The sequence below is a fragment of the Microcaecilia unicolor genome, chromosome 4 (assembly GCF_901765095.1).
Source record: "Microcaecilia unicolor chromosome 4, aMicUni1.1, whole genome shotgun sequence".
Classification (NCBI taxonomy): Eukaryota; Metazoa; Chordata; class Amphibia; order Gymnophiona; family Siphonopidae; genus Microcaecilia; species Microcaecilia unicolor.
In genome coordinates this window covers 226,777,438-226,797,971 of record NC_044034.1, presented here as the reverse complement: position 1 = coordinate 226,797,971, position 20,534 = coordinate 226,777,438, and the positions used below count along the sequence as shown (strand labels likewise).

Sequence of the window (20,534 nt, the reverse complement as noted above, 5' to 3'; positions counted from 1 at the left end):
TTTGGAAGCAGGCTGTTCTATGACAATCTACAGTTAGAATATTCTGTACACATTTTATGCCAGATCCAGGAAGGTGAAGTAGGGAAGATCTTAAAAGATCATTTGTCCTAGAATCACAGCCAAGCTAGAGGTTCATTGTACCTGAAAATTTAAGTATAACCATAAAGAACTTGGTCTCCCTGAATTTTAAGGAAAATATGCCCGATATTTACACTATCACTGTAGAACACAAACACACTTAAACACAAACCAAAATTTAAATGGCAATTTTAATAGCTCACCAATAGACAGTTTTGGCCCTTTCAAAAAAAAAAAAAATAAGATTCAGTAGCCAGCAGTACAACTATTGCATGTAGGTGATCAGGAGTCTGTATCCTGCAGGTCCCATGTGATCAGTAAAAAAGTTTAGGCACCTCTTCGGTTTCATAACTCAATTTTCTACTTCCCATTTTCTGTACCAAACATTCGTACCTAAAAAAAAATATATATATATTAGTGTTTTAATGCTATTGTACTACTGTGTTTACTACAACTTCTAACATTCTCCTTCAAGACTTTGTAATTCTATTTACTATGTAAGCCGCATTGAACCTGCTATGTGTGGGAAAGCGCAGGGTACAAATGTAATTAATAATATATAGTCTTCTTGCAGGCAAAATTCCATGAAGCAGCATTTTGAAGAACTAGTACCGGAACCTACATGAGCCCTTCAACAGCAGTTGCAAGTTTCAGGTGTCACAGGACAGCCATTAACTTCTGAAGTTTTTTTTTTTTTTTTAATTATTTATTCATTTTACAAAATATATCAAGATATATAACCTTGAGCAGGAAAGTAAATATTTCAGGATATCTATACATACGACCATAAAAGAAAAAATAATATGAAATATATTAAAAGTCCACCAAAGAGAGAATCCAAGATACAATATATGGAGGTAACTAGAAGAAAATTGTTTAATACAACTTCAAATAATACCTAGAACTAACAGAAAAAACTTATTTCACTCCTATTGTATTCTTAGAGGCTAAGAAGGATGTTAATTGTAAGGGTTCTGTGAATAAATACTTCATCAAATTATATGGAATCACACATTTACATGGGAACCGCAAATAAAATACGGCTCCCAATTGAAGAACTGCTGATTTCAACAAAAAATTGTTTTCTCCTCTTTTGAGTTTCCTTTGAAACGTCTGGGAACAAATTTACTTTAAGTCCAATAAATAATTTATCTTTATTTCTAAAGAACATTCTAAATAGCCAAGCTTTATCTGATGATAATGCTAAGGTAGCAATCAAGGTCGCTAGCCTGGCTTGTTCAATTTCAGAAGTCTTTAATAGTGTGGAAACATCTAATGAGACATTTTGTTCTTGCTGAAGATCTTTTTGTGGCACATAATATGCTTGGTTAAAAGGTGGTAAATTTTCTTGAGGGATTTGTAACACTTCCAATAGGTATCTTTTAAGCATGTCTGCAGGTTTGACCATGGGGAAATTTATAAATCTGATATTATTATACCTCATAAAATTGTCATAAAGTTCCATCTTCCTTCTCAGATTTACAACATCTTTCACCATAGTTTGCTGTACTTTCTCAGCCTCTAGAAACTTTTTATCCATCTTTTCTTCATTGTCTTTTAAACCTTTAATATCAGATTCATTTTTAACTATCTTCTGTTCTATAGAAACCAATTTCTCAGATAAAACTTTAGATTGACCAGTAAAGGTCTTAACGGCCTGTGCCATTAAGTCCCATAAGGCATCCAACGTTACTCCGGAATTTTAAGGGAAAAGGATGAAAGTAGATCCTGAGAACCCACTAATTCTTCTCCTCCTCGTCCCACAGCCTGGGTCCCTGCAATGGTCATCTCGGGAGTTGTAAACTGACCCTCTGGCTCTTCCTCGCGCTGTTCAAGAGCTTCCTTCACTGGAATTACCCTTCCGCTCAAAGGTGGAGACCCCGTTGATCCTCCTGAGGGAGAGCTGGTAAACCGCGGTTGCGGGGGCGGAGTCCTCTGATCAGGGCTCAACGAAACACTTTGCCCGGAGTTAGCCGATTCCTCCAAGACGCCGGCGCTACTCTCGGGACCGCTCCCGATCCGGATATTCTGTCCCGAGGGTCTGGCATATTGGTCCATCGGGCCAAGAGGTAAAGGGGGAAGCTCGAGCTGCTGTTTTCCCCCGTCTTTTTGGCATTATTTTCTTAACTAAGAAAGCAGCTCCTCGATGTTCATAGGTATGGCAGCCATCTTGGATTCTCCTAACTTCTGAAGTTTGTCATTCCTGGGACACAACTTAGTACCCTGGAAAAGTACTCCAAGCTTTCCTCAAAGACTTCAGAGTAACCTAGTTTACTGTAGCTACCTGAAGCTAGTAATTGAACTGGAAAATCAATTTAAACCCTATGTGCTTCTTCATCTGCAGTTAGTGTTTACCAATGTACAGATTACCCTGAAAAGTTAGACTACAAAACAATGTTGGGGTCCAAAGATTTGACTGCATTATAGTCATTGCATCAGGTCTAGTGTTTCCAAGCAACAACCCTGTTGAATATATTCACTTAAGACCATTGCAACTTGCTTCTCACAGTAAGCCACCTCTCCCCTTCAATCTGTTCAAACTTCTGCTGCATGACATTCAGCGAGTGTCGCTATGCTCATATTAGCCCTCTCCTCAGTCACTTTATTGGCTCCATTTCCATATAGTGTTGGAAGTACTCTTATTGACTTACAAGTGCACTCTGCAGCTCCTCAGTACCTCTTCACTTTTCGCCCCTCCCCGAACTCTATTCCTTGGGTAAGTCTCACGTGCACCCTTCTCCTACACTGTCCACTCCAGAGAGTCCTTTTATTTTGCGGCACCATACACCTGGAATAGACTTCCTAAATCAGTACATCAAGCTCCATCTCCGGCTACCTTCAAATCTAGGCTAAAACGCCCACCTTTAAGGCTGCTTTTAATTCCTATTAGCCACTTGTTCAGTACCAATGTCAGTTTTATCATTCCCACCTTAATCCCTTGTTTGTCCTGATTGGATTGTAAGCTCTGTATAGCAAGGACCATCTTCATTTTCAAGAATACAGCGCTGCATTTGCAACAGATATACAGAATTTAACAGCGTTATTAGAAGACTCAATGATAGAAATAACTTCAAGAGGGACCCTTATAGTGTCCACGGTTTTTGAACAGGATTTGAATATGATTATGAAAATGTACTTTAAACACTCCTCAGCCCTGTTCTGTGGGCAGAAAATATGGGTCTACCCTGACATTACCAAGACTACCCAGCAGAGGAGAAAGCAATTTCTGGCACTGAGAGATTAAGTGAGAGCGTTGGGTGCAATATTTACTTTGGCATATCCATGTATAAATATGTCTGGCATTAAATATGTCTTTTTTTTGAGCCGTCTCAATTAAGGCTCTTTCTGGACGCTAAAAACCCATCTAGCTGAATAGGAAATTTGATTGATAACTGCAAATGAAGTAGAATGAAAATCAGGACTATGCCAATTTGTACTAAGAATTGTTTTTTTTCTTTTTGAGTGATATTTCTCCTTAAATCTGTTTGGAATCCTCCCCCCCCCTATTAATGGTGGTCTAAGGAAGAGTGATACGATTAATACATGTTTAATAATTATGTTTAAAGAAAAATTGTTTTTTTTTCTCTGTATTGCCTTACAAACTTGTTTGTACTATTATGAAAATCAATTAATATAAAATAAAACAAAATACAGCGCTGCATTAATAGTAAAACCCATTTCCATATCATCATGCTGATCAATCCATAGACTGGTGGGTTGTGTCCATCTACCAGCAGGTGGAGATAGAGAGCAATCCTTTTGCCTCCCTATATGTGGTCATGTGCTGCCGGAAATTCCTCAGTATGTTCTCTATCTCAGCAGATGGTGGTCACACAAAGCAGCAGCTCTGGCTAGGTCTCCAAGCCTAATCTTTAGATTTGTTGAGTACCTGGGGTTGAGGGCTCTTCTTGAGCAAGTGCAAACCTGGTGGTGCCAGGTCCCTCCTTTTCTCCCCCCTCCCGCTGGCTCCGTTTAAAAAAAAAAATTTTGACGTCCTTTAAGGGCGTTTATTTCAACATTGATATCAGCGTGTATTGCAGCTGCTCACTGGGACACCAGTTCGTTACAGCTCAGAGCGAGAAGCAGGTAATTTTACCTTTTTATAGCGGGCAGGGGATTCCCCGTTTGGTCTCCACGTGGCTTATGGCGTCGGAGGGCGAGGGCACGAGGATTCGCTCCCCGGACCGCGTGTGTGCGTCTAGCGGGGGTTTCAAAGCCTGAATCGCCTTTGTTGGGCATCAGTTTGGAGTCCGGTCAGTGTCCCGGTTCTTCCTCCGGTGCGGCGTTTTTTTCCCGCCATAAGCGCCCATCCCCCGCTACTCGCCCACTCTGCTCGGGTGGCTTCTTCTTGGGCCGCCGTCGAGCTGGGAGACGTTAATGCTATGGTCGCCCTTGATTCGGGCGACGGCAAGAAAGCGGCGAAAGTTAAGCGCCGTTCTTCCCGCACGGCTCCTTCTCGGAGTTTCGCGCCGGACGCCATTTTGGATGCGCAGCATGTTTCTCCCCCGCTCTTGCGAGCGCCGGTTGAGGGTGCGTCTAGGGCCGTGGCCCAGGCGGCAGAAGTGCTCAGTCTAGGGGGTTTCTCCCCTGAGTTCATTTTGCTGCTGCATCAGGCTTTTCTTATGATAAACGCTGTCCCGGCTCCCCCCTCTGATCAAGGGGCTGAGGCCTCCAGAAGCAAACGCCCTCGGGTGGACTTCCAGGCCCTAGAGGACTCGGTCTCCTCTGATGTAGATGAGGGCAGCGTATCTGAGTTCTCCCAACGGTCCTTTGGGGATTCCTTGGAGGAGACGGATTGCCACTCGAATGGAGCGGATGACCCCTCTTCAAAATGCTCATGGCCTGCACTAACAGGTTGGGCAAATCCTCTGAGCGAAAGATCCGTGCTGCAGAGTTCCTCTCCGGAGGACGTCTCTCCCTCAGCCTCTGTTGGCTCTGCCATTATGCAGGGGACTAAGCGCCCGCCTAGAACCTTCTACTTGCATGAAGCCATGCACACCTTGATTTCGGTTCAATGGGATTTCCCAGAAGCGAGCCTTAAAGTGGCTAGGGCTATGTCCCGCCTCTATCCTCTGCCTGAAGGTGAACGGGAGGCCTTTCTTGGGCCTACCATGGATTCTTTAATCACTGCGGTGACTAAGAACACGGCATTGCCGGTGGAAGGTGGCACGACCCTAAAGGACGCCCAAGACAGGAGTTTGGAGGCGGCTTTAAAGTCGTCCTTCGAGGCGGCTGCTTTAAGTTTACAGGCCTCAATTTGTGGCTCCTATGTGGCCAGGGCGTGCCTGACCCTTGCGCAGCGGGCTTCCCCCTCGGATCCTTCCTTGAGGGCTGATTGGCCAGCCCTGGAATCGGGCTTGGCCTACTTGGCAGGCTGGCTGTATGATGTCTTGAGAGCCTCGGCTAAAGGTATGGCTCAGACAGTCTCTGCACGGCGGTGGCTTTGGCTGAAGCATTTGTCTGCTGACCACGCCTTTAAGTCTCGCCTGGCTAAGTTGCCTTTTAAAGGCAAGCTGCTCTTTGGGGTCGAGCTGGACAAGATTGTGACCGATCTCGGCACGTCTAAGGGCAAGAGGTTACCGGAGATCAGGGCTCGGGCCAATGGTGCCCGCCCCGGTTCCTCCAAAGGACGGTTTCAGGAAGCCCGTCGGTAATGCCCGGGCAAGTCGAGCTCCTCTGCCCCCTCTTCCATCAAAAGGAATTTCTCCCCCAAGCAGCATTCCTTTCGCAGAGACCGCCGTCCCGGAGGTGCCTCCTCCGGTCCTCCCCCAGGGTCTCGTACCCAATGACGGGGCGCTGGTCCATGGCCCAAAACAGATTGGAGGACGCCTATCCTAGTTTCTGGGCGAGTGGACCAGGGTAACTTCAGACGCTTGAGTGCTGGAAGTCATCAGAGACGGCTACAAGCTAGAGTTCTGCCGACCCTTGTTTCGGGTTTGTGCACTCTCCCTGCAAGTCTCCGGTCAAGCTGTGGCAGTGCAGCAGACTTTGGACAATCTGATCCGCCTGGGTGCGGTTGTTCCGGTGCCAGGTCACCCTGGCAAGGGACGTTACTCCATTTACTTTGTGGTACCTAAGAAAGGAGGTTTGTCCAGCCTATCCTCAACCTCAAGGGGTCAAAGGGGTCAATCGGGCCTTGGAAGTTCGGCCCTTCCTGATGGAGACTCTCCGCTCTGTTATAGCGGCAGTGCAGGCAGGGGAGTTCCTGGCATCCTTGGACATCAAGGAAGATTACTTGCATATTCCCATCTGGCCTCCTCATCAACGCTTTCTGCAGTTCCGAGGACACGCCCAGTTCAGAGCCCTCCCTTTCGGGTTGGCTACTGCTTCGCGGACCTTCTCCAAGTTATGGTGGTCATCGCGGCCTTCCTAAGCAAGAAGAGTACAAGTCCATCCTTATCTGGACGACTGGTTGATCAGAGCCCCCTGTTATGCAGAGTGCGGCAGAGCTTCAGACCGGGTGATTGCTCTTTTGAGCTCCCTGAGGTGGATCATCAACTGGGAGAAAAGCCAGCTGCGCCCGACTCAGTCCCTGGAGTTTCTGGGAGTTCAATTTGACCCCCAAGTGGGCAGAGTGTTCCTGCCAGACAATCGGATTGTCAAGCTTCAGGCTCAGGTGGACAAGTTCCTAGCAGCCTCTTCTTCGGGCTCGGGACTATGGGCAGCTGTTGGGCTCTGACGCCCACGATGGAATCAGGGCCTATATGTGACCTATACAGCGCTCTCTGCTGCAGCGATGGACTCCAGCTTCGGAGGATTAAGCTGTGCGCCTTCCCTTGGATCCAGCGGTGCGCAAGGCGCTGAGCTGGTGGCTGAGGCCAGACAAGCTGTCCGCAGGAATGCCTCTTGTGACCCCGGAGTGGGTTTTCGTCACGGCGGACGCCTCTTTGTGGGGCTGGGGAGCCCACTGCTTGGGAAGGACAGCGCAGGGGCTCTGGTCCCCTGCAGAGGCAGAGTGGTCTATCAACTTCCCAGAACTCAAGAGCCATTCGGTTGGCGCCTTTGGAGTTTCTCCCGGGCCTGGCGCTGAAGCCAGTACGGGTCCTGTCGGACAATGCCACGGCTGTAGCCTATGTCAATCACCAGGGAGGTACCAGGAGCGCCCCTCTAGGCACGGAGGCCATGAAGCTATGCCTGTGGGCGGAAACAAACCTGGAACAGCTGTCGGCGGCCCACATAGCGGGAGTCATGAATATTGCTCAGGCGTTCTTGGACATCACGAAGCACTGGGGCCAGCCGAGCCTAGATTTGATGGCATCTTCAGCCAATTGCCAAGTGCCGCGCTTTGTCAGCAGAGGACGGGACCCTCGATCTCTGGGAGTAGATGCTCTTCTCCCACAGTGGCCAACACAGGAGCTCCTCTTTGTGTTTCCGCCTTGGCCCATGTTGGGCAGGGTGCTAGGCCAGGTGGCAAAGCATCCGGGCCGGATAATCCTGGTGAGTCCGGATTGGCCCAGACGTCCCTGGTATGCGGACTTGATCAGGCTCTCAGTGGACGGACCTCTGCAGAGGCCAGCTGAGCGGCGCCTGTTGCCATCAGGGTCCTGTGGTGATGGAGGATCCCTCCCCCTTTGGTCTTACAGCCTGGTTATTGAGCAGCAGCGTTGGAGCAAGCAGAGCTTCTCAGACAAGGTCATCGCCACTATGCTGAGAGCGAGGAAGCGCTCTACTTCTACTGATTACGCCACGGTTTGGCGTACCTTGCATCGTGGTGTGAGGCAGGCTCACTTTCTCCCTTCACTGCTCCATTTTCATCAGTGTTGGCGTTCCTGCAAGAAGGTCTGGAAAAAGGCCTGTCGCTCAGTTCCCTTAAGGTCCAGGTAGCGGCTCTTGCTTGCTTCAGGGGTCACCTGAAGGGTGTTTCCCTGGCATTGCAGCCAGATGTGGTGCGCTTTCTCAAGAGAGTTATTCACCTGCGCCCTCCTCTGCACGCAGTGGTACCTGCGTGGAATCTCAATCTGGTGCTAAGAGCCTTGCAGAAGCCGCCTTGTGAACCCTTGTCGAGGGCATCTCTGGAAAGAATTGACGTTGAAAGCAGTCTTTTGGTGGCTATCACTTCAGCCAGAAGAGTTTCCGAGCTCCAGGCGCTATCATGTCGAGAGCCCTTTCTGCAGTTCACTGAGGCAGGAGTGTCTATTCGCACAGTGCCTTCCTTCCTGCCCAAGATTGGTCCTCGCTTCCATGTGAATCAGCAGCTCTGTTTACCCTCCTTTCGTAGGGAGGACTACCCAGAGGAGTGCTCTGCTCTCAAATATTTAGATGTGAGACGAGTCATCATCAGATACTTGGAAGTGACCAATGATTCCGGAAGTCTGATCTGTTTGTGCTGTTCGCAGGTCCTTGTAAGGGTCTGCAGGCTGCCAAATCTACAGTGGCACGATGGGTCAAGGAACCCATTGCAGCGGCTTATGTGGCCGCAAGGAAGGTGCCGCCTTTCCAGCTGAAGCCTCATTCCACTAGAGCACAGGCGGCCTCGATGGCAGAGGCCGAGTCCGTCTCCTTGGAAGAGATTTGTAGGGCGGCAACTTGGGCATCGGCTCATACCTTCTCCAGACATTACCGCTTGACTGTGGCTGCTCGGGCGGAGGCCCGGTTTGGAGCTTCAGTGTTGCGGTCAGGGATTTCTGTGTCCCGCCCTGGGTGAGTACTGCTTCGGTACATCCCACCAGTCTATGGATTGATCAGCATGATGATATGGAAGGTAAAATTATGTATTATACCTGATAATTTTCTTTCCATTAATCATAGCTGATCAATCCATAGCCCCTCCCAGATATCTGTACTGTTTACATTCTGGTTGCATTTCAGGTTCAAGTTTAGTCTTCAGTTCCTGTTCAGGAGGACTTCGTGTTCAAGTTTTTTCAATTGGATTCTTCAGGAGTTGAGACGATTTTGTGTTACAGTGAGCTGCTGCATTCCTCTCCCCTCCGTTTTACGGGGCTGGATTGAGACCTAAATTCTGCCGGCGCTCCCTCCCGCTTTGTGCCGCTGTAGGGCAGCTTTGTACCCCTCCCGCTTCGGCGGTGTTAGGGTCAGTCAGCTCCTCCCGCGGTTGCAGGATAAGCCAGATTCCGCCGCATCGGTAGGTGTGGTGTCCCTCCCCCGCTCCGCGGGGATGAGCTGGACGGATTCCCCTCCCCCACTTGTGTGGGGATGAGCTAGGTTAATTCCCCTCCCCTGTTTCGGCGGTGGTGAGCTGGGCAGATTGTCCCTTTGTGGGTGTAATTCTCTAAGTGCTGAGTCCTGCGGATGGAGCTTTGATATCGACATACTGAGGAGTTTCCGGCAGCACATGACCACATATAGGGAGGCAAAAGGATTGCTCTCTATCTCCACCTGCTGGTAGATGGACACAACCCACCAGTCTATGGATTGATCTGCTATGATTAATGGAAAGAAAATTATCAGGTATGATACATAAGGTAAAATTATGTATAATCATACCTGATAATTTTCTTTCCATTAATCATAGCTGATCAATCCATAGACTGGTGGGTTGTGTCCATCTACCAGCAGGTGGAGATAGAGAGCAAACTTTTGCCTCCCTATATGTGGTCATGTGCTGCCGGAAACTCCTCAGTATGTCGATATCAAAGCTCCATCCGCAGGACTCAGCACTTAGAGAATTACACCCACGAAGGGACACTCTGCCCAGCTCACCACCGCCGAAACGGGGGAGGGGAATTAACCCAGCTCATCCCCACACAAGTGGGGGAGGGGAATCCGTCCAGCTCATCCCCGCGGAGCGGGGGAGGGACACCACACCCGCCGATGCGGGGGGATCTGGCTTATCCTGCAACCGCAACCGCGGGAGGAGCTGACTGACCCGAACACCGCCGAAGCGGGAGGGGTACAAAACTGCCCTACAGCCGCACGAAGCGGGAGGGAGTGCCGGCAGAATTATAAGTCTCAATCCAGCCCCGTAAAACGGAGGGGAGAGGAATGCAGCAGCTCACTGTAACACAAACTCGTCTTAACTCTTGAAGAATCCAAGTGAAAAAACTTGAACACGAAGTCTTTCTGAAGTAACTGAAGACTAAACTTGAACCTGAAATGCAACCAGAGTAAAACAATACAGATATCTGGGAGGGGCTATGGATTGATCAGCTATGATTAATGGAAAGAAAATTATCAGGTATGATTATACATAATTTTACCTTCCATATCATCAAGCTGATCAATCCATAGACTGGTGGGATGTACCGAAGCAGTACTCACCCAGGGCGGGACATAGAAATCCCTGACCGCAACACTGAAGCTCCAAACCGGGCCTCCGCCCGAGCAGCCACAGTCAAGCGGTAATGCTTGGAGAATGTATGGGCCGAAGCCCAAGTTGCCGCCTTGCATATCTCTTCCAAGGAGACGGAACCGGCCTCTGCCATCGAGGCCGCCTGAGCTCTTGTGGAGTGAGCCTTCAGCTGGATAGGCGGCACCTTCCCCGCGGCCACATAAGCCGCTGCAATGGCTTCCTTGACCCATCTTGCCACTGTAGGCTTAGCAGCCTGCAGACCCCTACGAGGACCTGCAAACAGGACAAACAGATGATCCGATTTCCGGAAATCATTGGTCACTTCCAAGTATCTGATGATGACTCGTCTCACATCCAGATATTTAAGAGCAGAGTACTCCTCTGGGTAGTCCTCCCTACGAAAGGAAGGGAGACAGAGCTGCTGATTCACATGGAAGCGAGAAACAATCTTGGGCAGAAAGGAAGGCACTGTGCGAATAGTCACTCCTGCCTCAGTGAACTGCAGAAAAGGCTCTCGACATGAGAGCGCCTGGAGCTCGGAAACTCTTCTGGCTGAAGTGATAGCCACCAAAAAGACTGCTTTCAACGTCAGGTCTTTCAGAGATGCCCTCGACAAGGGTTCAAACGGCGGCTTCTGCAATGCTCTTAGCACCAGGTTGAGATTCCACGCAGGCACCACTGAGTGCAGAGGAGGGCGCAGGTGATTAACTCCCTTGAGAAAGCGCACCACATCTGGCTGGGAAGCCAGGGAAGCACCCTTCAGGCGGCCCCTGAAGCAAGCCAGAGCCGCTACCTGGACCTTAAGGGAACTGAGCGACAGGCCTTTGTCCAGACCTTCTTGCAGGAACGCCAACACTGAAGAAATTGGAGCAGTGAAGGGAGAAAGTGAGCCTGCTTCACACCACGCTGCAAAGATACGCCAAACCCTGGCGTAAGCAGTAGAAGTAGAGCGTTTCCTCGCTCTCAGCATAGTGGCGATGACCTTGTCTGAGAAGCCCTTCTTCCTCAGACGCTGCCGCTCAATAGCCAGGCCGTAAGACCAAAGGGGGAGGGATCCTCCATCACCACGGGACCCTGATGTAACAGGCCCTGCTCCACTGGCAGCCGCAGAGGATCGTCGACTGAGAGCCTGATCAAGTCCGCATACCAGGGACGTCTGGGCCAATCCGGACCCACCAGGATTATCCTGCCGGGATGCTTTGCCACCCGGTCTAGGACCCTGCCCAACATGGGCCAGGGTGGGAACACATAGAGAAGCTCTTGTGTCGGCCATTGTTGGAGAAGAGCATCTACTCCCAGGGATCGAGGGTCCCGTCCTCTGCTGAAGAAGCGCGGCACTTGGCAATTGGCCGATGACGCCATCAAATCCAGGCTCGGCTGGCCCCAGCGCTTCGTGATGTCCAAGAACGCCTAAGCAGATAGCTGCCACTCTCCGGGCTCCAAGGTATGGCGACTGAGAAAGTCCGCCTTGACATTCATGACTCCGGCAATGTGGGCCGCTGACAGCTGTTCCAGGTTCGCTTCCGCCCACTGGCATAGACTCATAGCCTCCTTGGCTAGAGGGGCGCTCTTGGTACCTCCCTGGCGGTTGACATAGGCCACAGCCGTGGCATTGTCCGACAGTACCCGTACAGGCTTCAGCACCAGTACCGGGATGAACTCCAAAAGCGCCAACCGAATGGCTCTGAGTTCCAGGAGGTTGATAGACCACTTCGCCTCTGCAGGAGACCAGAGCCCCTGCGCTGTCCTTCCCAAGCAGTGGGCTCCCCAGCCCGACAATGAGGCGTCCGTCGTGACGACAATCCACTCTGGGGCCACCAGAGGCATTCCCGCAGACAACTTGTCTGTCTGCATCCACCAGCTCAGCGCCTTGCGCACTGCTGGATCCAAGGGAAGACGCACCGCATAATCCTCCGACATCGGAGTCCAGCGCTGCAGCAGAGAGTGTTGTAGTGGTCTCATATGAGCCCTGGCCCAGGGCACTACTTCCATCGTGGCCGTCATAGAGCCCAACAGCTGCACATAGTCCCAAGCCCGAAGAGGAGAGGCTACCAGGAACTGGTCCACCTGAGCCTGAAGCTTGACAATCCGATTGTCTGGCAGGAACACTCTGCCCACTTGGGTGTCGAATCGAACTCCCAGATACTCCAGGGAGTGAGTCGGGCGCAGCTGGCTCTTCTCCCAGTTGATGATCCATCCCAGGGAGCTCAAAAGAGCAACTACCCGGTCCACAGCTTTGCCGCACTCTGCATAAGAGGGGGCTCGGATCAACCAGTCGTCCAGATAAGGATGGACTTGTACTCCTTCCTTTCGCAGGAAGGCCGCTATGACCACCATTACTTTGGAAAAGGTCCGCGGAGCAGTAGCCAACCCGAACGGGAGGGCTCTGAACTGGAAGTGTCGTCCCAGGACTGCAAAACGCAGAAAGCGTTGATGAGGAGGCCAGATGGGAATATGCAGGTACGCTTCCTTGATGTCCAAGGATGCCAGGTACTCCCCTGCCTTCACTGCCGCTATAACAGAGCGGAGAGTCTCCATGCGAAAGTGCCGCACTTTCAAGGCCCGATTGACCCCTTTGAGGTCGAGGATAGGCCGGACAGAACCTCCTTTCTTTGGTACCACAAAGTAAATGGAGTAACGCCCCTTGCCAAGCTGACTTTCTGGCACCGGAACGACCGCACCCAGGCGGATCAGATTGTCCAAAGTCTGTTGCACTGCCACAACTTTGACCGGAGACTTGCAGGGAGAGAGTACAAACCCGTCTCTTAAGGGTCGGCAGAACTCTAGCTTGTAGCCGTCTCTGATGACTTCCAGCACCCAAGCGTCTGAAGTGATTGTGGTCCACTCTCCCAGAAACGAGGACAGCCGTCCTCCAATCTGTACTGGGGCGTGGACCAAGACCCCGTCATTGGGTACGAGACCCTGGGGGAGGACCGGAGGGAGCACCTCCGGGACGGCGGTCTCTGCGAAAGGAATGCTGCTTGGGGGAGAAATTCCTCTTAAAGGAAGAGGGGGCAGAAACACCCGACCTGCCCGGGCGGTACCGACGGGCTTCCTGAAACCGTCCTCTGGAGGTACCGGGACGAGCACTAGCCCGAGCCCTGACCTCCGGTAACTTCTTGCCCTTAGACGTGCCGAGATCGGTCACGATTTTGTCCAGCTCGACCCCAAAGAGCAGCTTGCCTTTAAAAGGCAATTTAGCCAGGCGGGATTTAGAGGCATGGTCAGCAGACCAATGTTTCAGCCAAAGCCACCGCCGCGCAGAGACTGTCTGAGCCATGCCTTTAGCTGAGGCTCTCAAGACATCATACAGCAAGTCTGCCAAATAGGCTAAGCCCGATTCCAGGGCTGGCCAATCAGCCCTCAAGGAATGGTCCGAGGGGGAAGCCCGCTGCACCATAGTCAGGCACGCCCTGGCCACGTAGGAGCCGGAAACTGAGGCCTGCAAACTTAAAGCAGCCGCCTCAAAGGACGACCTTAAGGCCGCCTCCAATCTCCTGTCTTGGGCGTCCTTCAAGGCCGTGCCACCTTCCACCGGCAAAGCCGTTTTCTTAGTCACCGCAGTGATTAAAGAATCCACGGTAGGCCACAGATAGGCCTCACGTTCACTCACAGCCAAAGGATAGAGGCGGGACATAGCCCTAGCCACTTTAAGGCTCGCTTCTGGGACATCCCATTGAGCCGAAATTAAGGTGTGCATGGCATCATGCACGTGGAAGGTTCTAGGCGGGCGCTTAGTCCCCAGCATAATGGCAGAGCCAACAGGGGCTGAGGGAGAGACGTCCTCCGGAGAGGATATCTTCAAAGTGTCCATGGCCTGTAACAACAGGTTGGGCAAATCCTCTGGGCGAAACGCGCTGCAGAGGGGTCATCCGCTCCATCCGAGCGGGGATCCGTCTCCTCCAAGGAATCCGCAAAGGACCGTTGGGAGACCTCAGACACGCTGCCCTCATCTACATCGGAGGAGACAAATTCCTCCAAGGCCTGAGAATCAACCCGAGGGCGTTTACCTCTGGGAACCTCAACCTCTTTACCAGACGAGGGAGCGGGGGCAGCGTTGTGCATGAGGAAGGCCTGATGCAACAGCAAAACAAACTCGGGGGAGAAACCCCCCAGACCGTGCACTTCCGCAGCCTGGGCAACAGCCCTAGGCGCGCTCTCAACCGGCGCTCGCAACAGCGGGGGAGAGACATGCTGCGCATCCAAAATGGCGTCCGGCGCGAAACTCCGCGAAGGAGCCGCGCGGGAAGAACGGCTCTTATTTTTAGCCGCTTCTGTGCCGTCGCCCAAATTAAGGGCGTTCATGGCATTAATGTCTCCAACCTCAAGGGCGGCCCAAGAAGAAGCCGGCCGAGCCGCGTGGCCGGCCAAGATGGCGGAGGCGAGGAGCGGGGGATGGGCGTTTATGGCGGGAAAAACCGCCACGCCGGAGGAAGGACCGGAACATTCATCGGTCACGAAACTGTCACCCAAGAAGGGCGAATCAGGCTTTAAGACCCCCGCATCCCCTCTAGAAGTGCTCAAGCGACCCGGGGAGCGACCCTTTGCGCCCTCGCCCTCCGCCGCCATGTGCCACGAGGAGAAGAATCGGGGAACCCCCGCCCGCTATAAAAAGGTAAAATTACCTGCTGTCCGCTCCGAGTTGTAACGACCTGGTGTCTCAGTGAGTAGCTGCAATAGACGCTTAAATAAACGTCGAAATAAACGCCTTTAAGGCCGTTCAAAATTTTTTTTTTTTTTTTTTTTTAACGGAGCCAGCGGGAGGGGGGAGAAAAGGAGGGACCTGGCACCACCAGGTTTGCACTTGCTCAAAAGAGCCCTCAACCCCAGGCACTCAACAAAACCTAAAAATTAGGCTTGGAGGCCTAGCCAGAGCTGCTGCTGCTGTGTGTGACCACCACCTGCTGAGATAGAGAACATACTGGTGAGGAGTTTCCGGCAGCACATGACCACATATAGGGAGGCAAAAGTTTGCTCTCTATCTCCACCTGCTGGTAGATGGACACAACCCACCAGTCTATGGATTGATCAGCTTGATGATATGGAATTTTACCTTCAACAGTATGCAATACTTCAAGGAAAAACAAACAGCTTTTGTTAACTAAGTACGCCACCATTTTTGTGAAGCTACCTACCACAGCAAGAAGTTACTTACCTGTAGCAGGTATTCTCCGAGGACAGCAGGCAGATTGTTCTCACATGTGGGTCAGCATCCACGGCGGCCCCAGGAACAGAAGATTTTCCCAGTAAAATCCAGAAGCTTTGCAACAGTCCGTAGGACGCGGGGCGGACACACCGCGCATGCGTGGCCATCTTCCCACCCACGCGCATCCGTTCCTGCCTCAGTTATGTGAAAAACAAACAAAGAATAACCACTCCAAAGGGGAGATGGGCGGGTTGCTGAGAACAATCAGCCTGCTGTCCTCGGAGAATACCTGGTACAGGTAACTTCGCTTTCTCCGAGGACAAGCAGGCTACTTATTCTCACATGTGGGGTATCCCTAGCCCCAGGCTCACTCAAAACAACAAAGAAAGGTCAATTGGGCCTCACAACAGCGAGGACATAACTGAGATTGACCTACAAAGCAACAGCTAACAGAGTGCAGCCTGGAACAGAACAAAAAATGGGCCTAGGGGGGTGGAGCCATCTGGATTACTGCAACTCACTATACGCTGGTTGCAAAGAGCAAATACTGAGGAAACTTCAAACAGCCCAGAATACAGCAGCCAGACATCTTCAGAAAACCAAAATATGAAAGTGCAAAGCCAGTACGAGAGAAACTACACTGGCTACCACTCAAGGAATGCGTCACTTTTAAAGTATGCACGTTAGTCCACAAAATCATTCACGGCGAAGCCCCAGCCTACATGTCTGAGCTAATAGACTTACCACCCAGAAACGCCAAAAGATCATCTCGAACTTTCCTCGACCTTCACTTCCCCAATTGCAAGGGCCTGAAATACAAGATGCTACACGCGTCAACCTTCTCTCACATAAGCACGCAGTTTTGGAATACACTACCGCGCAACTTAAGAATGATCCACAAACAAGCTTCTTTCCACAAATTATTGACGACCCATCTTTTTGAAAAAATATACGGAAAGAGCCAAAACACAAAGTCCACACTCAATGTTCACTAATGCATCATACATCCACTTCTGCAATCTCATCCCCGTAATCTCACATCACTCATACCTCCACTCAGAGAAATATGTATACCATATGTCTTCATGCCTAAATATTGCCCTTTAAGCCTCCCATTGTCCCTTCCAATGTTTCAGTGTCTGTGTTCCATTGTTACATTCCTTAACGTTACTTCGACTGTCTCGCTTAACTCTACACAATGTAATCCATAACCAAGTTGTAACAAATTGTATTTCCATCATTTATATCATATTGTAAGCCACACTGAACCCGCAAAAAGGTGGGAAAATGTGGAATACAAATGCAATAAATAAATAAATTCTAGACCCCAAACAGATTCTGCAGCACCGAGTGCCCGAACCAACTGTCGCGTCGGTTATCCTGCTGAAGGCAGTAATGAGATGTGAATGTATGGACTGAGGACCACATCGCAGCCTTGCAAATTTCTTCGATAGTGGCTGACTTCAAGTGAGCCACTGACACGGCTCTAACACTATGAGCCATGACATGACCCTCTAGAGTCAGCCCAACCTGGGCATAAGTGAAGGATATGCAATCTGCCAGCCAATTTGAAATGGTGCGTTTCCCCGACAGCGACTCCCCTCCTGTTGGGATCAAAAGAAACAAACATTTGGGCAGACTGTCTGAAAGGGCTTGTCCGCTCCACATAGAAGGCCAATGCTCTCTTGCAGTCCAATGTATGCAACTGACGTTCAGCAGGGCGGGTATGAGGACGGGGAAGAACGTTGGCAAGACAATTGACTGGTTCAGATGGAACTCAGACAGCACCTTCGGCAAGAACTTAGGGTAAGTGCGGAGGACTACTCTGTTATGATGAAATTCAGTATAAGGAGCATGGGCTACCAAGGCTTGAAGCTCACTGACCCTACGAGCTGAAGTAACCGCCACCAAGAAAATGACCTTCCAGGTCAAATACTTCAGATGGCAGGAATTCAGTGGCTCAAAAGGAGGCTTCATCAGCTGGGTGAGAATGACATTGAGATCCCATGACCCTGGTGGAGGTTTGACAGGGGGGCTTTGACAAAAGCAAACCTCTCATGAAGCGAACAACTAAAGGCTATCCAGAGATAGGCTTACCCTCTACAGGATAATGAAAAGCACTAATTGCACTAAGATGAACCCTTACGGAGTTGGTCTTGAGACCAGACTCTGACAAGTGCAGAAGGTATTCAAGCAGGGTCTGTGGAGGCTCTGGCGCATTAGATATTTCCTTCCAAGAGAGCTGTTTCTCACCCTTGTGCATTGAGATTTATGTGGACTGCAAGCTCTATCTCCTAAAAAAAGTTCCATACAGTCCAGAACACAGCTGCGAGACTGATTTTGGGTGAGAATCGATTCACACATGCGCAGCCTCTGCGCTACAACCTTCACTGGCTACCTGTACAGGAACATATCGCCTTTAAAGTCTGTGCTTTAGGAGTCACGTGATGCAGTAGAGAGAGCAGGACGTGCCTGCTCTGCTCTCCGAGGCCCCGCAGCCACCCGGCATCTGAAAACTTAAAATTTATACTCAAACGGGATTCCAGCATATAGACCCAGGGACTTGAAACACAAATGGACAAATTTGTAGAAACCCCTGCGAAAAAGATGGCGGGGAAAACCGCCAAAAAAGAGAAAGAAAAACTGAAGAGCGCCGAACAAGCCATAGAGCAGCGCCCAGAACCGCTGGAACAGAAATTCTCTCCAGAACAGTTAATACAACTCACAGAGGTTATGGAGAAAGCGTTAGAGACAAAATTGGCAACGCTCACCACGCAGTTCGCAAACTTCGAATCCCTACTGACCGAAACTACGCAGCGTACCGGTGAGCTGGAACACAGGGTATCGGAGCTAGAGGACTCTGTTTTACCGATACCGCAGCAACTGAAAAAACACACAGAAAAGTTGCAAGAGGTCACCGCCAAATTAGACGACCTTGAAAACAGATCGAGACGGGCAAACCTGAGGTTAGTTGGGTTCCCGGAGTCGGTGGGGGACTCGGTGCTCGAAACGGTGGTGACAAGATGGTTGAAAAAGGAATTCGCAACTTCGGACCATGCAGGGCCCTTGTGTATTGAGAGAATACACCGCGTGGGCAGGAAACAAGATGGCCGCTCATCTCCCCGAGTAGTGATTCTGAAACTGCATAACTATATTCATAAAACGGAGATACTACGGGGATATCGCCTGAAAAGAAATGACACCAAATTTGAGGGGCAATTGATCCGTATTTTTCAGGATTATTCCGCATCGTTGCAAGAGAGAAGGAAACAATTCACCCCAATCTGTCGTCGCCTGCACGAGGCAAAAGAAAACTTTATGCTAATATATCCTGCTATTTTGAAAATTAAACACGAAGGAAGGTGGCAGGCGTTTGAAACGGCGGCCGCCGCGATGGAAATGGTGAAAACCCTGGAAACAAATAATGGACAGATATCTACAAGCCCTGGTAGAAGTGGAGACTGAACTACACTGAGAAAGAGATTGGATTTCAAATGGTGAATGTTATGGCTATAAAACTGGGAAACTCTAAGAGGTTTATAAGATATTGGGGAATATGTTATGTGAACTGTATAGTACTGTAAGTGGGGGCTGGGGGGCCTCGTGCATCAATAGTGATTCTGTCCCAATATGGGAAATACTAAACTAGGAGGGAATATCAGGGGAGAGTTGGGCAGGGACATGAAGGGGGGAGGGGGGGAGGGAGTTACTTAGGAGATGGTCATGGGGGAAGGGGGGTCCAGGGATACATTTCAATAATAGACGGGAGCAAATGGGGAACAAGAATAAAAGAAGCCACAGGGAGGGGCTGGGCTCCCGGGTGGTATACCACAGAGTACCGACGCTAGATATCAGAGAGACCTTACATGATGAGTAGTATCACAAAACGTATAATTTCATGGAATGTTTCAGGTATCTCGTCTCCTGTAAAGCGTACGAAAATATTAACACAACTAAAAAGACAAAAAGTGGACATAGCTTGTCTACAAGAAACCAAATTGTCAGATGTAGAACATGAGAAACTAACCAGACAATGGGTTGGGGAATGTTATTATTCCTCAGCTGGAAATGGCCGCAGAGGCGTAGCAATTCTAGTTAGAAAGGGTCTCCATTGCAAGACTAAGTTGATCCATAAAGATAAAGAGGGACGGATACTACTGCTGCATGTTGTTTTGTATGGACTCCCTTTTTATATATGCTCAGTATATGGCCCAAATGACTCAAACACAAGATTTTTCCAAGATTTGATCGCATTGGGATACCGTTATGCAGATGCCCCCTGGGTGTGGGGTGGAGATTTTAATGAGGTGATGGACCCAGAGAAAGACAGGTCAAATGTCAGGAATAGCGAAATAGGGGCTGCGGGATCACGGGTCCTGTCACAAATGAGCAGGGCTCTCAACCTCATAGATGCCTGGAGGACCTTGAACCCTACGGTTAGAGATTTTACCCACCTATCCAAAGCACATAAAACCTGGTCTAGAATTGACTACATATTGATAACCCAATCTTGGTTCTTTAAGGTTAGGGGTGCAGAGATTGGACCCTTAGTAGTATCGGACCATTGTATGGTTTGGGTCGATTTGGAGTTTACTTTGACGGGAAGCACAGGAGCTAGATGGAGATTCCCTGCGCACTTGTATGGTGACGCCCAATTCAGGACTCATTTGATAAATCTATGGGAGCAATACCTGAGTGACAATGAAAGTTCATGTACTTCACCCATTTTGCTGTGGGAGGCCTCTAAGGCGGTCCTGAGAGGGGGTGTCATAGCGTATGTGTGCACGCAGGCGAAAAAGAAAGCGGGAACCATATTAAGGCTAGAAACAGAATATAAAAAATTGAAACAAATTAGTATTCGGCAGCCAACCCTGCAAAATCAAAGTAACCTAGCGGCTACACTAGCGGCCTTGAATACGGCAATACATGAACAAACAAAAACACAGTTAATGTATGGGAAACTAAATTTCCAGAGATATGGAAATAAGGCAGGCCGTCTTTTAGCAAACATTGTGAGATGCAGAGGAACCAGACCATTAATTACAGAAGTGTTAGATAGCA

At 49.9% G+C, this 20,534-nt stretch overlaps 1 protein-coding gene across 1 annotated transcript in view; it reads right to left on the bottom strand.

The window, feature by feature from the left end:
- Positions 1 to 250: 250 nt before the first annotated feature.
- Positions 251 to 20,534, bottom strand: part of TALDO1 (transaldolase 1) — a 144,311-nt gene continuing 124,027 nt past the window's right edge. The window contains exon 8 of the mRNA XM_030201300.1: positions 251 to 471. Coding sequence (XP_030057160.1) covers positions 439 to 471 — 33 coding nt within the window. The 3' untranslated portion in view covers positions 251 to 438. The remainder of the gene's footprint in view (positions 472 to 20,534) is intronic.